Below are 14,709 nucleotides of genomic sequence, written 5' to 3' on the forward strand. Positions count from 1 at the left end.
TGGGGACCCCACAACCACCCTAAGGAAGACCATGGGGTCACTGCCCACCTCTGCACCAGACTTCTTCAAGAAAAAGTACCAGGATCCCCCCACCCCCTCAGCAACTCCCCAGAGCCAAACCAGACACCAGGACTGCCCAGGGAGCAGCTTCTGCACCAGGGATAGGCCAGAAACAGAATCACACTAGGACTGGCTGGGACAGACCCTGCTGCAAGGGGTTTCACCAGGACTGGTCCATGAACAGGTTTTTACATAGGATTGGTCGATGCATGGATTCTTACATGAGATTGGGCAGCAACTGGATTCTCATCTGGGGCTGGTCTGAGCATGGATTCTCACCTGAGATTAGTAAATGCAGGGATTCTCACGCAGGATTGGCCAGCACACGGATTCTTACACGGGATTAAACACTCCCCAGCCTGTCCCATAGGACTGGTCAAGCCGTGGCTTCTGACAGGGGATTGGTCAGAGCACTGACTCTCAGGCAGGATTGGTCAGAGCAGGGATTCCCGCACAGGACTGGCCAGCGCACGGATTCTCACATGGAACTGATCAACAAAGGGATTCTGACATGGAGCACGGGCACTCCTGTGGGACTGGTCAGCACACCAGCCTCTCCGCAGTCTGTGCCCCACCCTAAGCCCAGTGCGGGATCCTTCCCATAGATCCACTCTGGTGGAGCATCAGGCAAACCCCTTTCTGTGCACTCAGACCTTGCTGCACACTTTTGGCAGCCTCCCAGCATCAGGGGCATCTGCCAGTGCTCATGGGACTGGGACCCACCTCGAGGGGTGATTAAGGTGCCAAGATAAGCCCTGGCTGCCCCTAGGGGTCTTAGCCCCCAGTACTGAGCCCAGGGGCTCTACTTGGGAGAGTAGGAAAGGCCCAAAGCAGATGGAGACTGGAGTCACTGCTGTGTCCTCACCCTGCAGGACTGAGCTGAAAGCACTACAGGGGACCTGAAATGCTGAGCAGCACCTCCAAAACTGGTGTCCCCCCAGTTTGTAGTTTTGAGGAAATGAGGGAATAGGAGGGACAAGTGGAGACAAAGATACACTCCCCCTGCCCAGGAGCTGTGCTGTGGGACTACTTTCTCTCTTGTGTCCCAAAACCCATCAGGGAAGCTCCAATGCTGATCAGGGTCTGTGACCAGATACCCCTGAGATGGGCTGCACAAGGCTAGGAACTAGATAGTGGCAAAGCAAGGAGGGTCACCCAGGGCATGGGCAAATGGACCCCCCTGCAACTCAGGACCTCAAGAGGGCATGTGGGTGAGCACAGCTCCAAGGCCCAGTACCCCTGCCTGGGGCCAGCAGGATCACTAGGAAGGGGCTTCATTAGAGCGGGTGAGAGCTGGAGGTTTGTTTTCTATCGATACACTTTCCCTGGGGGTGGCTTCAGACTCCAGAGAGGACACATGTTGTCTTCCCAGTACCATCATGCTGTAGGGACAAGAGGTGCCTGCTTGGTTGTCCCCCAGAACGTGCAGACTCAAGTGCCATGAGCACCCAGGGGGTGCAGCCGCTGTCACCCCACTGTCCCTGCCAGCTGTCCCCCAGCACACACACTGGGGTCACCGGTCCCGCACCAGGGCTGACTCCAGCACAGAGCGGGCTCAGGCGCCCGGGAACGGCGCACTTCTCTTTTTTTCCTTGTTTTCCCCTTAAACGCAAGCGGGCTGATGCCTCCCTCGCTCGGTCGTTTCCTCTCCCAGCAGCACAGCCCAAAAACATCTGCGCTGGGACCTGCCCTGACGGAGTTAACCCTCTGCGGGCCCGGCGGCGCCGAGGGGCCGGGGATCCCTGCCCGGGGGGGGCGGCGGGGGGGGCTGGCACCCGCCGGGGCTGCCTCGCCACTCATTAACCCGGAGTTTAACCATTGACGGTCCCGCCGGGGAGGGGGGGTTAACCCGTGGGCTGCCAGGCTGTCCCAGCCCAGGGGCAGCCCCCCACCGTGTCCTCCGCGCGGGGGTGACAGGAGCCCGGCATCGCCGCTCGGCTGCGGAGCGGGAGCGGGGTGCCGGGGGCGGACCCCGCTTTCCCGCGCAGTCCTCGCTCCGCGGGGACGTGTCCCTACGCACTCCGGGGAGGCCGGGGGGGACGCAGACCCCAGCGGCTGCGTGTCCCCCTCCGGAGCACCCTGAGAGCCACCGGCCCTGTGAGGCGGGAGAGGGGCTCGGGGGAAAGGGCCCCCGGAGCCGCTCACAGGTCCCTCCCTGCCGGCAGCCAGCCGGCCCGAGCCCCCTGCCCAAGCCCTCCTCCCTGCGAGCACCGCATCGCCCCCTTCAAGCCCCCCTGAACCCTGAGACCCCTTCTGGTGACAGACAGCTACGGATCCCCCTAACACGGGGGGGCAGCACCCCCCCTCCACGCACCACCCCATCACCGCTCTGATATCACGCGTGGCCCCCGCCCCCTGGAGAGATGACACCCCCCTCCAGCACCCCCCTCCCGGGGGGCCTGGGGACCCCCGTGCCCTCACCTCCCGCCCGTACCTGGTTCATGACGCTCCCGAAATCCATCCGGGGTCTCGCCTGCCTACATCCGAGAGGGACGGCACCGCAGCCTCACCTGGCCCGGGGGGCGCGGGGGGCGGCCGGAGGGGCCGCGGGGGCAGGCGGGAGCCCGGCGTCGCCCGGGCGGGCAGGAGTGAAAGCAGACTGCAGGCAGAGCCCCCCTCCCTCCCCGGGCCAAGCCTGGAGAAGGAAGGAAGGAAGGAGGGAGGGAGGAGGGAGGGGAGGGAAGGAGGGGGAGAGCCGAAGGCTTTCGCTCCCTAGAAGCGGGACCCCGGCGATGGAGGGGCGCGGGGAGGTCCCGCCGGCTCCCCGCTCCCCTCCGCACCCCCGGGGCGGCCGGGGGCTGGGGAGCCCGGGGCGCCGGCCCCGGCCCTGGGGGAGGAACGGGGTCCCGGTCGACTTTTTCCACCGCTCCTCTCCCTTCTCCCGCTTCTTCTCCCTCTTTCTTCTCCTCTTCCCTCTCCCCAGCTGCACGGCGCGCTCCAAGTCCGGCCCCGCTCCGCTCCCCTCGCCTCCCCCAAAAACGCCCTTAAAGGCAACCGTGAGCTTGACTCGAGCAGCTGGCCCTGGGGTAGGGGCGCCGGCAGGTGGGCAGACCTCCCCCCAAAAAAGAAAAAAAAAATTACCCCCCCCCCACACCTCCGCCACCTCCCCCTTCGAAGCCCCTCGCAGCCGGTGCCGAGGGGCCGCGGTGGGCGGCGGGGTGCAGCGGGGTCGGGGCCTTATCGCCCCGGTGACGCCACCGGCGTCCCTGTGCCCTTGGCGGGGGGGTGGCAGCGACCGGTGCGTGGGGCCCTGCTCGGGGCCTGCCTGGCACCCCCTGGCACAACTTGGTGCCCCCCTGCCATATGCGGGACCAAGTGCCCAACTAGTGGTCCTTGGGTGTCCCACACCCCCAGCGTTGGAGAGGATGTCAAGATTTATCAGACCGCCTCTCAACTAAAAATCAAAGCCAAAATGCTGGAAAAACCCCATCAGTCCTTTAGCACCTAAAGTCATGCCAGTCCCAGCTTGCCTGTCCCAAACCTGGAGTGTGCCCAGCATCCCCCTGGCCTTCCTCCTGTCTCCCCTCCTCCTCCTTCCTTCTCCTCCTCCTCGGGGGGCTGCATGTCGATGGATGGAGCCCTGGTCTCTCTTGCTGCCCCTGGGGCAACCCAGCCCCAGCCCTGCTGAACAAGCAAGTGCTCAGTGCCAGGAGACCCCACAGCAAAGAGGGGAAGCCCACCAGCAGCAGCCCAGAGAGTGGCGAGCTGGCCAGGGAGGCAGTGAGCCAGGCACCCGGCCCAGTGCTGTTGACATTTTCTCACCCAACGCCTCCCCGTTCCTGTTTGCATTTCCGTCCTGAAGCCGTGGGCTCAGCCAAAAGGCTGGAACTGGCTCTGCTGGAGCGGTGCAGGACCCCAACACCCCTCCTACCTCACCACCTCTTCTAAAGTCACCAGGGAGGGGTCAGTGGTAAGGGGTTTTCCCATTGCCCACCTCCAAGTCCCCCTAAGGGACACCACCCCTGGGCGTACACTCCAGTTCAGGGAGATCTTTCCTAGTCCCTCCATGCCTCAGCTTCCACAGCAACCCAAAGTGCCATGGGACAGGAGCACCAAAAGGCACTGTGGACCCTTTCTTCTGCCAAGGACAAAGCACCAGAGCCAAATATCTCTGGAGAGCATCTCCTCATCCCCCTCCCAAGCAAGCACCAGCCAGCCCTTCTGCCTCCCCAGCACCCAACAGCACAGGGTCAGACCCCAACTGCCACCACTCGAGAGACAAAACCCCAAATCCAGGATCCATTGACACCCCTAAACAAGTCCCACCATCCCCACAGCCCACAAAAACCCGGCATCCCAAAAAGATGGGATGTGCTGCAACAGGGATGGAGGGGCAACGAACATCCTGCACCAGCAATGCACAGCATGGACCCCAGCCCAGCTCCAGCACAGACCCCTGCACAGTCCCCAGAGCTCAAACTCCTCAAGAGGCGGCCACAGGATGGCTCCCAGGCCCTGAGAAAGATCAGCAGAGGAAGAGCTGAGGCCAGATGGGAAAGTATCAGCAACTGAATGGGATGGAAATGAGTGGGTGAGCAAAGGGCAGTGATAGCATGTCCCTGTCCTGGTCCCAGGGCAATGACAGGAACTGTCCCCTGGGGACATGACATGTCCCTTTCACAGGACACAGCCAGAGAAGTTCTGACAACATCCTTGAACTACAGCTGCCAAAGTATATCCCAGAGCCATAGGGTCAAAGTGCCAGTGGGAGCAAGTCCAACGGTCTGCAAAGTGGCTCCAGTGACTCCCAGCCCCCCCCGACAAACCACCCCTCACATGAAACAGCTCCTCTGTGACCCACAACAAACACCCTTGAGCATCATTACCCCAGATGTCAGTGGAAGACAGGAGACCTGGGGACCAGGCACCCAGGTGCAGTTCATCTCCAGAGATTAAGGCACACAGGAGATAAGCCCCAATGCAGGGTCTGTAGAGCCCCTCTTGAACCAGACCTTTCAGCTGTTTTGGGATCTCTGCCACCTCTTGGAGGGTCCTGGGAGTTCCCAGGGACCCAGTATCCTTCCCAGGGCAGGTATCAAGAAGAGTGCCCATGGGGGATGCAAATTGGTCTGGGAAGAAAGAAAACCAGTGGGAAATGAGGCAGACCTGGACCATTCTTCCCACCCTAACAGGGCTCTGGGAAGATGGATGCAGCCCTAGGAGCTGCCAAGGAGGGAGGCTGGTGGTCCCCGCTGCCTCATCTGACACCTCCCAGGCCGGTCCTGGCCAGTGCTCACCAGTGCAGCGAGCATGAGCAGTCTCAGCATTCCCTCTCCTCTGCCCATCCTTTCTGTGCAGCACCCCGAGGGTGCAGAGAAGGGCCCCAAGTCCTCCAAGCAGCAGAGCCGGCCCCCCACCGGAGCTGAGAGGCCGAATATTTGGGCAGTGACGTAAAGAAGGGGAAAAAGGAAAGAGGCAAGGGAAAAAAAAAAAAAAACAACAAAATCCCCTCCAGGACCTGCTGCACAAATAAGACCTGGCACAGCACTGGGGCAGGGCTAAGCCCCACAGCCTTCCACCCCAGCTGGGCCCATGCCAGGGTCAAGGACATATTCCTGCTATATTCCTTCCCTCCCCTGCCCCGCCCCCTCCGTTGTGGAGACCAGGGATGCTGCTAATTACCTATGCCAAAGCACTGGGGTTTGAATGGGGCCATCAGGGACAGGGACCTGATGGGCAGCTCCCCTATGACCAGTACATCATCCCCTCGACAGCACGGGGAGGCAGCAGAGTGGCTGGGGCAGAGAGCAGGGACCAGACAGCCACAAGTCCCATAACAAGAGTCTACTACAGCTGGGACATGGATGTCCCCTCCTTGCAGCCCCCGGGGACCTGCAATACACAGCCTAGCCATACCTCCAAACACTGCTGGGCCCCTGGCCACGGCACGGCTGGAGGGTGCCAGTCACCAGGAGTCAAGCCTTCCTGGAAGCGTCCAACCACTCCTTGCCTCAGTTTCCCTTCCTAGTTCTGGCTTGTTTAACAAGCAGGGGGTATCACCAGCACCAGCTGAGGAGTAGTAGCACACCCCCTCACCCCCACCACCACAGCCTGCCATAGGTCTTACAGCTGTCCAAGGGCCCATCAACGCCGCACTGGGCACTGGGAGCGATTGCTCTGGCCGGGACATGCCTCGCTGCCCGGCCCTGGCCCTGCTCCAGCCCCTGGTTTAATGATGGACAAACCTGCCCCCCCCGGAGTCCCATCACAGGGGGCACTTGAAAAACAACCCAGGCCTGGCATGAGGCCAGTGGGGATGGGTGGCAGTGAACTGGGAGCACATGCATGTGACCACCTGCCTGTGTGCGAGCGTGCTCACGCACATGGATGGATGTTCTTGCACACACATGCATTTTCCTGCAGCTCATGCATTCGTGCATGCATCTGTGAGCACACACAGTCACACACACACGTTCACATACACAGGCACACACACACACATGGCCCAGCAGCCTGTCATGGCTACAATGCACACTTTCAGCTCTCTAGGAAAAGATAATGAGGGAACAACCCCTAGATCCCTTGGTCCCATGCTGTGTGATGTGCCTCAGTTTCCCCACCCCCACTCCCCCAGCACTGCTGGGCCCCTGTGTGGCAGGGACGAGCAGGGCAGGCTGGAGGCTTGCCAAGCCCAGGGGCTGGCACAGGCGCCATTTCCCAGAACCAAGCACCAGCAATCGCCAGCCGATTCGGCAGCCAAACACCACAGCGCTCCCTGTCCCCCAGCCAAACCATCCATCGTGGGGCCAGCTCCCACTACGGGAAGCAGCACAGTCCCCCGTCTTTTCTCAGCCTCTCCAACCAGCATCATGGCAAAATCTGGCCACAGTCAGACCAAAGTTGTCCTGGGGGACAGAGACACTCCTAGGATACCCATTGATTTGGGACATGCCTGCTTGGCCCCATTGCTCAGAGCATCCTCGAGCGTCACCACCGATCCTGGCTGTGCCACTGCCGGCACGTGCCACCCACGACACAGGCTCACCCACGCCTGAACGCAGGCACAGAAGTACTGCACCCCACACCATGTTCCCTGCCTCCTGCTGCCCCCACACAGGGCTCGGTGACTCAGTTTCCCCATTTTCCAAAGGAAGATACTCCCCCGCAGTTTTGGGCAGGCACTTTTGGTGCAGGGAAGGAGGGAGGGGCAAGCTCTGTGTGTCACATACATACCAATGTCCATCCATCCAAACCACCCCTCTCACAGAGAGGGAGGGAGGTTTGCTAAGCGAGGAAAAAATCCCTGAGCAGAGGCACAGGGCGCAAGACGGGCCTTACATGGGCATGGGAACAGTGTTGTGCTTCCCAGCTGATGAGTGTGCAGCTGCCCTGGCCCCTCCACAGCCACCCACGGGCACCAGGCATCCCACCAGCATCACTGCCAGCACAGGGCAGTAGGTTCCACCACTGCTGCCCCACTGTCTTTCAGGCAGGATGGAAACTTGAGGGATGCAGGTCACTGCCAGGGCACAGGTCCTGCCCTCCCTGCTACAGCTCTGCCTGCTCACTGCCTTCTCATGGAGGGGGCACTCACTAGCACTACCTCCCAGGTGTACCCACACACACTCCAGTGCCCACCTCCCCTTATCCCCATCACACCCACGGTACCCCCTGGTGCTCCACACTAATTACCAGGAGTACAACTCTTTACACCCCACCCACACCCCCATCTCTCCCCCCTCCCCTATACTTGGTCCATTTGAGGTTTTTAAGCTGGGCTTGGATGCAGCTGGCTGGGAGCTGGCCATGCTGGGGGGGCAGAACGAAGAGGTGGAGCAAGTCCCAGGGAGGTAAATATGGGGACCAAAGAGCAAACACTGCCAGTAGCATGGTGGGGCAGACTCCAGGGTCAGGAGACACCAGAGCCAGGGGACACCAGGACCTTGGCAGCATATCCAGGGCAGGAAGAGGAAGCACTGCAGGGTGCAGCTGCCAGCACTTTGGGGGTGAATCCATCTTCCCCTGCCAAAGTATCCTGGAGGTGCAGGGGTTAAACAAGAGGGACTTCAGGTAAACAAGAGGCCGTTTTTGCTCCATGCCAAGCCCCCTCCCCACATGCACGCTCCCCAGAGACCCTACAATAACAAGCCGGCGTGTGAGTCAGCTGGCCATTTGCCCGACCGGAGGAGCCCCTCCCTGGGCGCTGGCCCAAAGGAGCTCTGCGGAAGGCCCCTGGCCCTGGCCCCATGCACGCTCCCCCCAGCAGCAAACCCCTCAGCTAGCTGGCCCCACCGAGGGGGCTCCAGCTTCCAGCGAGCGTGGGAAGGGTGATGGAGGCTAATGAAATGCAGCCGGCTGCAAGAGCGAGCCACGGGCTGCCCATGCGCACAGCCTGTCCAGATGCTGGGAGCCCGGTATGACCCCCCTCTTGGTGTACAACCCCCTTCAGACATCAGAGCATCCCCACCGGGTTCACACCCAGACACACACACACTTCCTGGCACTCCCTCCTGCCTGGAAAGCACTGGCAGATGCTCCCTGCTGCTGTGCCACAGGCATCCCCTCACTGCACGCCCCTCCTGGCTCTCCCCGCGGCACCGGCAAGGCCACCTTCCCTGGCCTCAGCCTTCCTGGCATCTTTGGCACAGGCTGCCCGGGGTGACACAGGGTCCTGGGGTGGCCCAGAGTCGGCACAGGGTCCTGAGGCTGGCACAGCTCCACTAAGCCTCCCGATCACCTTCGCCCAGCCCGCTCAAGGCCCAGGGTACCCCACAGCCCCCACTTCCCCCAAGAGCCCAGGCTGCGGCTCGGTGCTGGGGCTGCTGCCAGCGCCTGCCCTGCACCACCACCCATACCGTGGCACCCTGCAAAGCCCGACGTGTGCCCAGCCCCTGGCACAGCACCCCCCCTTTCCTCTCCCTCCCTGCCCAGCTGGGCACAGGCAATGGGCACAGGAACAGGCATGTCCCAGCCTACGCTGTCTGCCTGGGGCATGCCAGCCTCTTCCCGCCCAGGATGCCAGCCCCAGAGCTAGCTGGCATACACGCCTCCCCAGGGATTAAGAACATGAAGCCTCCCCTGCCCTGTCAGCGCAGTAATGGGCACCATGCCCACCTCCAGCTCCTCAGAGAACCTGGGTTGCTGTCGGGTCCCCTTCTGCTGGTGCAGCAGCTGGATAGACAGACACCACTGGGCATCCTCCGTTCCACTGTCTCCTGCCAGCAAGATCCGCCCCTGGCCGGGCATCGGCAGAGCTGCTCAGCCTGTGTGCATGCAGCTGGCAGCGCTTGGCCACGGCGCATGGCACCCACGTGCAGCTGCACTCACCCTGGCAAAGGGCACCCCACTCCAGGCACTGGGGCACAGATACCTGCTGCTCTGCTCTGAGAAGGGCTGCACCCCAAAACCCAGCCTCATACAGACAGGCACGTGCTGTCAGTGACTAGGCAGCAGGATGGCACTGTCACCCAGTGGTGACACCAGTGCCACCATGACCAGCCCAGAGCCACCAGCCCGTTTGGGTGCCCATCCAGTGGAGTCAGCTGGCATGGACCATGGCATCCTCCCTCTGAGTCCCCAGCGCCCACAAGCAGGGCTGGGGACACCTCAGGGCACTGGCCTTACCTTGGCTTGGCATTTGGTGTGGCAGGAGAGCTTGCAGCCTGTGGGAGAGAGGGGGGAGAAGGGTTATTGAAAGCAGGAGGGGGAGGAGTGCCGGGGGAGCAGTCTGCAGCACCCCACACGCAGTGCAGGAAGGGGGGGCACCCAACACTACAGGGCACAGAGCACCTTGGTACTGGGCACTGGCTGCCAGGACGTGCCCATGTGTGCAGGGACACCCACAGCTCACATTGGTGCTCACACATTCTGGGTGGCACCAGCAGGGCACAGCAGCAGGCACACAAAATGTAGCTTTGGGGCACACACAGTGCCAACGTGCCAGTGATCATGTGTGCGTGCAAGCCTCAGTGCCCAGGGTGAACGCTGTGGAGGGACACCATGCACACACAGGTCTCATGGGGTCTCTCACGGACACTGGCATGACTGAGAGTGTCACAGGGGTGCTGCCATTACCTGTGCTCTCTGCCTCCTCCCGGTGCACTGCTGTTGCACACTTTCACCCATGCCCCATGGAGGGCACGTGCTCACGGGCAGTGCAGGCTTGTTTGCCACTGCTGGGGACACACACTTATACAGGGCACCACTACACTGCCTGAGTAGCCCTGCAAAGACATATGTCCCATCCTCAGGGGACACAAGGGTCCCCATGCAGCACGGCCACGGCCGCACCCCAGTCCCTGTTCCCCTTGGGCCTGTTTCCTGCAGCACAGGAAGCCTCATTGTTCCCATTTCCTCTGTCCACCCCTCGCACGGGGCTCAGTGACACCGCACACGTGCAAGGGCTCCCAGCCCCACCTGTGACCCACTGGGTGCTGTGGGCAGCACGCACGGCTCAGGAGGTGAGCACCCACGTGTGCACAGACCCCCGCCCACGTGCACATACGTGGTGGCCACTGCACACTCACTGCACGTGCGTGAAGCTGACACACGGCCACGTACATGTGTGACACCTCAGTGTCTCCATGGGCCACCCTGGCCTCCCAGCCACCGTCCCACCCACAAAGGCACCGCACACACTCTCTCACTACCACAGCTCTCCCTGTAACACACAGGCACACGTGTGTGTGCACAGATTGGCACAGGCACATGTTCCCACATTCAGATCCTCATGCATGCAGGGACACACACACATCCCCAATGTCCTGACCTCCCCATCATGTCCCTGTGCACACACGTTCCCACAGCCCCAGCTCACCTCTGCAGGTGCTGCCCTGGCGCGTGATGGCCTGCCGGCAGATCCCGCATGCCTTCACCTTCTTGAAGCTCGTCATCTTGAAGGTGTGTGCTGGAGGGGCCTCCAGGTCCTGGGGCTGGGGAGAACATGGGCCTTCATCAGCGGGAACAAGGAGGCACCAAGACCCAGACACTCACCTCTGACCTGCCTGTTTCCCCTGGGCACTTCATCCTCCAAACGTCCCCTTCACCTGTGGCTGTGAATTCTGCAGCTGCATGGGCTACAGAACAGGGGGTACAGGGCGAGGGATGAGGGGGGCATGTAGTGGGGATGGGGGGTGCAGGGGAAGGGGAAGGGGGGCTGCGGCACTGCTTCCACCCCTTTAAATAGTCTCTGCCGCCCCCTGGCGGAGCGTTCCCATGTGCAGTGTGTGTGCGCACACGTGTGTTCACACATCTGTGCATGTGCACATATATGTGTGTGTGTGCGTGTGTGTGCACTCACAGATGGTGTGCACAGATGCGTGTGTGCATGTGTGTATGTCCGCGCTGTTTGTGCTGCGTGTGCAGTGTGTGTGCCTGCACGTACAGAGGTGTGCACACATGTGTGTGTATGTGTGTGAGCACATACATGTGTGTGTGCATGCACAGCTGTGTGCACACTCGTGGTTCCCTGCATGTCAGTACATCTCCATATGTCCCTGTGAATATGTGCCCATGCACAAGCGTCTGTGAGCATATGTGTGTAGGCACAGCTGTGTATGTTTGCACATACAGGGGGTGAAGATGCTTGAATGCACGTATGTGTGTGCAAACTCGTGTGCATGTGAGCAGATGTGAATGAGCATAGATAAACGTGTAGACAATACGTGCATGTATTTGCATGTGTGTGAGTACACAGATACGTGTACAAAGACCTATGTGCACACCGGAGTACATGTGAGTGCTGCCAGTAGGGTGCCCATGCTGGGGGTGTCTCACTGTCATGGTGTGTTTTGGGGTGCACGGCAGGCAGCATGTGCTGAGGTGTCTCTTGGAGGAGTGTAAAGAGGGCATAGAGTCCCGTGAGCATGAGCAGCCATGCCCACCCTGTCTAGCACAACCCACAGCAAGAGGAAGCTGATGCCACGCGTGTGACTGAGTGCAGGATGGATCCAATCTGTGCAAGCATGTGTGTGTGTTCATCCATGGGGGTTCAGGACAGGGAGGGGTCTTGGCACAGCTGCAGGCAGCCAGTGATCCTCCCAAACTCCCAGTTGACTGCTTTTGGAGGGGGGCAACCCTTGGCACCATGCCAGCCCTGCCCACCCACCCGCTGCCAGATGAAGACGTGAGCCCCTGTAAATCCGCCTTTTCATGCCAAGACTAATGAGATTAAGCAGAGGCCCGGTGGCCCCCCCTTGCCTTGGCGCCCCACTCTTCTCCAGCCCACTGCACCAGAGCCAAAAGAGATGGTGCCAAAGCGTCAGGGGGCCGGGTACCTCCCCACAAAATTCTCTGCCTCAGTTTCCCCAGTGCAGACACTGATGGGAGATGGGCCATGCAAGTGCACTGCACACCCGTGTGTGTGCAAACAGCCCCGGGGCTGTGAGGGTGTTGTGCATGAAACATGCAGTGCATGTGTCACGACACTGCGTGTTCATGCACACCTGCAGGCTCGCATGTCTCCCCCAGCCGCTGCTGCAGCAGCGGCACGGGCTCATTGTTCCCATATGCAGGTCCAAGTGCCACCACACACACACTCACACGGGTTTGTTCATGTGCGTGCAAGCCCCTCTTCCCCTGGCACCTGCTCCCACAGGGCCACTCACGGGTGGTCCCTTGGCAGCCCCCAGAGCTGCTGCCACCCCACCACACCCACAGACGTCTGTGTGCTCAGGCGTGGCATCCCCCACCCAGCGGCCGTGGGAAATGCTCCCACAGGACAGCGGCTCCCACGCCGCAGTTGCTGGGTGACAGTGAGACCTAATGATGCCATGAGCTCCTTTGCATATGCAAAGCAGCATCATTGCTGCAGGGTGCCCCGGGAAGAGGCCTTGCCCCCCGCTCCCAGGGACCCACTGGGATGCCCAGGGATGGTGACACATCTCCCATGTACACACCCCCCACTCTGCCCTGGCCTCCATGGCTTCATTAACAGCAATTATCCTCACCAGTGAAAGAACTGGCCCTTTGATTCCCACACCCCCAGTCTCTTCTGTTTGTCTCATTGCCATCACTGTAACAGAGGGGGACCAACCCAGCACCCAGCTTTATGCCCCCCCCCCCAGCACCCTGCTGCTGGAGGGGCACTCCGCCCACCCACTGCCACTCTCCTAGCCAGGGAACCAGCCCATCCCACAAAACAATCCAGTCCCAGCTCCATACTGGCAGTGTCCCAATTAGCTTCCCTGCCCCCAAGGCTGGAAACTGTTGAGGGATGCAGGGACATGGGCTGGAGGGCTTCTTGGGCATGCCACCTGGATACCCACCCATGGGTACCCACCTCCAGGGACCAGCACCCACATGGTGCAGGAGCAGGGGTGCAAATGCATCCCTAGCCATGGGGCCCCCCCAACATGCAGACCAAAGGAGGCTGGAAGGGGACCCAGGTGTCCTGGGCTGGAAGAGGCACCAGATAGAGATGCCAAATTAATCAAGAGCTGGGAGACCTGGGTTGATTGCCCAGTACTGCAGAGAGTGCATAGCCGGGGAGGGAGGAAAGCTGTGACACCCAGTTCCCCTGAGGCTGCAAAGCCAGAGTGGGTGGAGGGCACTGGGACACCTGGGTGCAGTTTTGTACTCTCAGGTCCACCCAGAGTTTTGCAACTCGCTGGGCCCCGGGACCCAGCTTGGTGACCGGGGAGAATGCAGAGTCCCAAGCCCCCATAGCTAACTGGATCCCCAGTTTTCTGAGTTGCCCTTCTCTTCAGTGGAATAGCAGATCCTCTGCCCCAGAGAATGATGGAGCCCCGGCCAGTGACTGACGAAGGCTGGGCGTCGTGGGGGATCAGCCTACAACCCTCCCCAAGCCAACGACCCTTCCACACACAGATCCTTCTACAGCCCAGTACTTGTCCCGCATCCCAGCCCGGTCGCCTCTTCTTGTACCCCCCAGCCTACTGCCCACCGCCACTTCTCTCTCGGGCTGGGTCCCGCTCCGCTCCCCACAGTCCCCGGGCGCCTCCCGGCCCTGCTCCTGGTCCGGTCCCCCCAACCCCACCCCTATGTCCGGCCGTCCCTAGCGGTCTCCGCGCTGTCCCGGTTCCCCCAGAGGTGGTCGTGGTTCCGGTCCAGCCCCGCCAGTTCCCCCCGCTCCCAGTCAGCCGGTCCCGGTGCAAACGCCCCCGCTCCGTCCCGCTCCCCTCGCATCCAGTCCCATCCACCGCCCGCTCCCGGGACCCCGGCGCCGGGACCCCGCGGCGCTGCTCCCCCCGGTGCGGCTCGTACCCAGAGCAGGCAGGAGAGGCACATCCCGGTCATGCTGCCCGCGGCGCGTCCCCGGCCGGCCGAGCCCCCCGGCCCCTCGCTCCGCCCGCCCGCCCCACCCCGGCCCCTCGCCGCCCCTGCGGCCGGGGGAGGCGGGGAGCGGCAAACCCCCCCGACCCCGCTGCGCCCCGATCGAGCTGGCCCGGAGGCGTCTGGGACACCCCCCCACGGCCGGCAGAGGGGCTGCGGGACTGCGGGGGCCCGGAGTGGGGCTGTGCGTGTCCCAGGCCCCCTCTTCCCCACTCACACACATTTGGGATCCATTTCCTCCGCTGACCGGGGGACACCCGCCACCCACGTCACCCTCATCCCTCCTCCGGCCTCCAGCGGGTCCTGCGGCGGGATGCACCCCCCCCATCCCCAGTCGAGTCCCCTGGGTGGTCCCGGGACGGGAGACGGGGAGGGATCAGCGGACATCCATGCGCGGAGCTGGGGGGCCTCAGCGAG

At 62.0% G+C, this 14,709-nt stretch overlaps 1 protein-coding gene across 11 annotated transcripts in view; it reads right to left on the reverse strand.

The window, feature by feature from the left end:
* Positions 1–14,292, reverse strand: part of TNS1 (tensin 1) — a 63,482-nt gene extending 49,190 nt beyond the window's left edge. For 6 of the 11 annotated variants that reach the window (XM_077784965.1, XM_077784964.1, XM_077784961.1 and 3 more), the window contains exon 1: positions 2,495–2,629. In XM_077784965.1, the coding sequence (XP_077641091.1) occupies positions 2,495–2,521 (27 nt within the window). In that variant the 5' untranslated portion in view covers positions 2,522–2,629. Of the gene's footprint in view, positions 1–2,494; positions 2,630–3,740; positions 3,767–9,624; positions 9,663–10,816; positions 10,932–14,223 lie in introns of those variants that run through there. The other 5 variants (XM_077784963.1, XM_077784962.1, XM_077784960.1 and 2 more) reach the window with 3 other exon arrangements.
* Between the last annotated feature and the right edge of the window lie 417 nt (positions 14,293–14,709).

Source organism: Lonchura striata, chromosome 8 (assembly GCF_046129695.1).
Source record: "Lonchura striata isolate bLonStr1 chromosome 8, bLonStr1.mat, whole genome shotgun sequence".
NCBI lineage: Eukaryota > Metazoa > Chordata > Aves > Passeriformes > Estrildidae > Lonchura > Lonchura striata.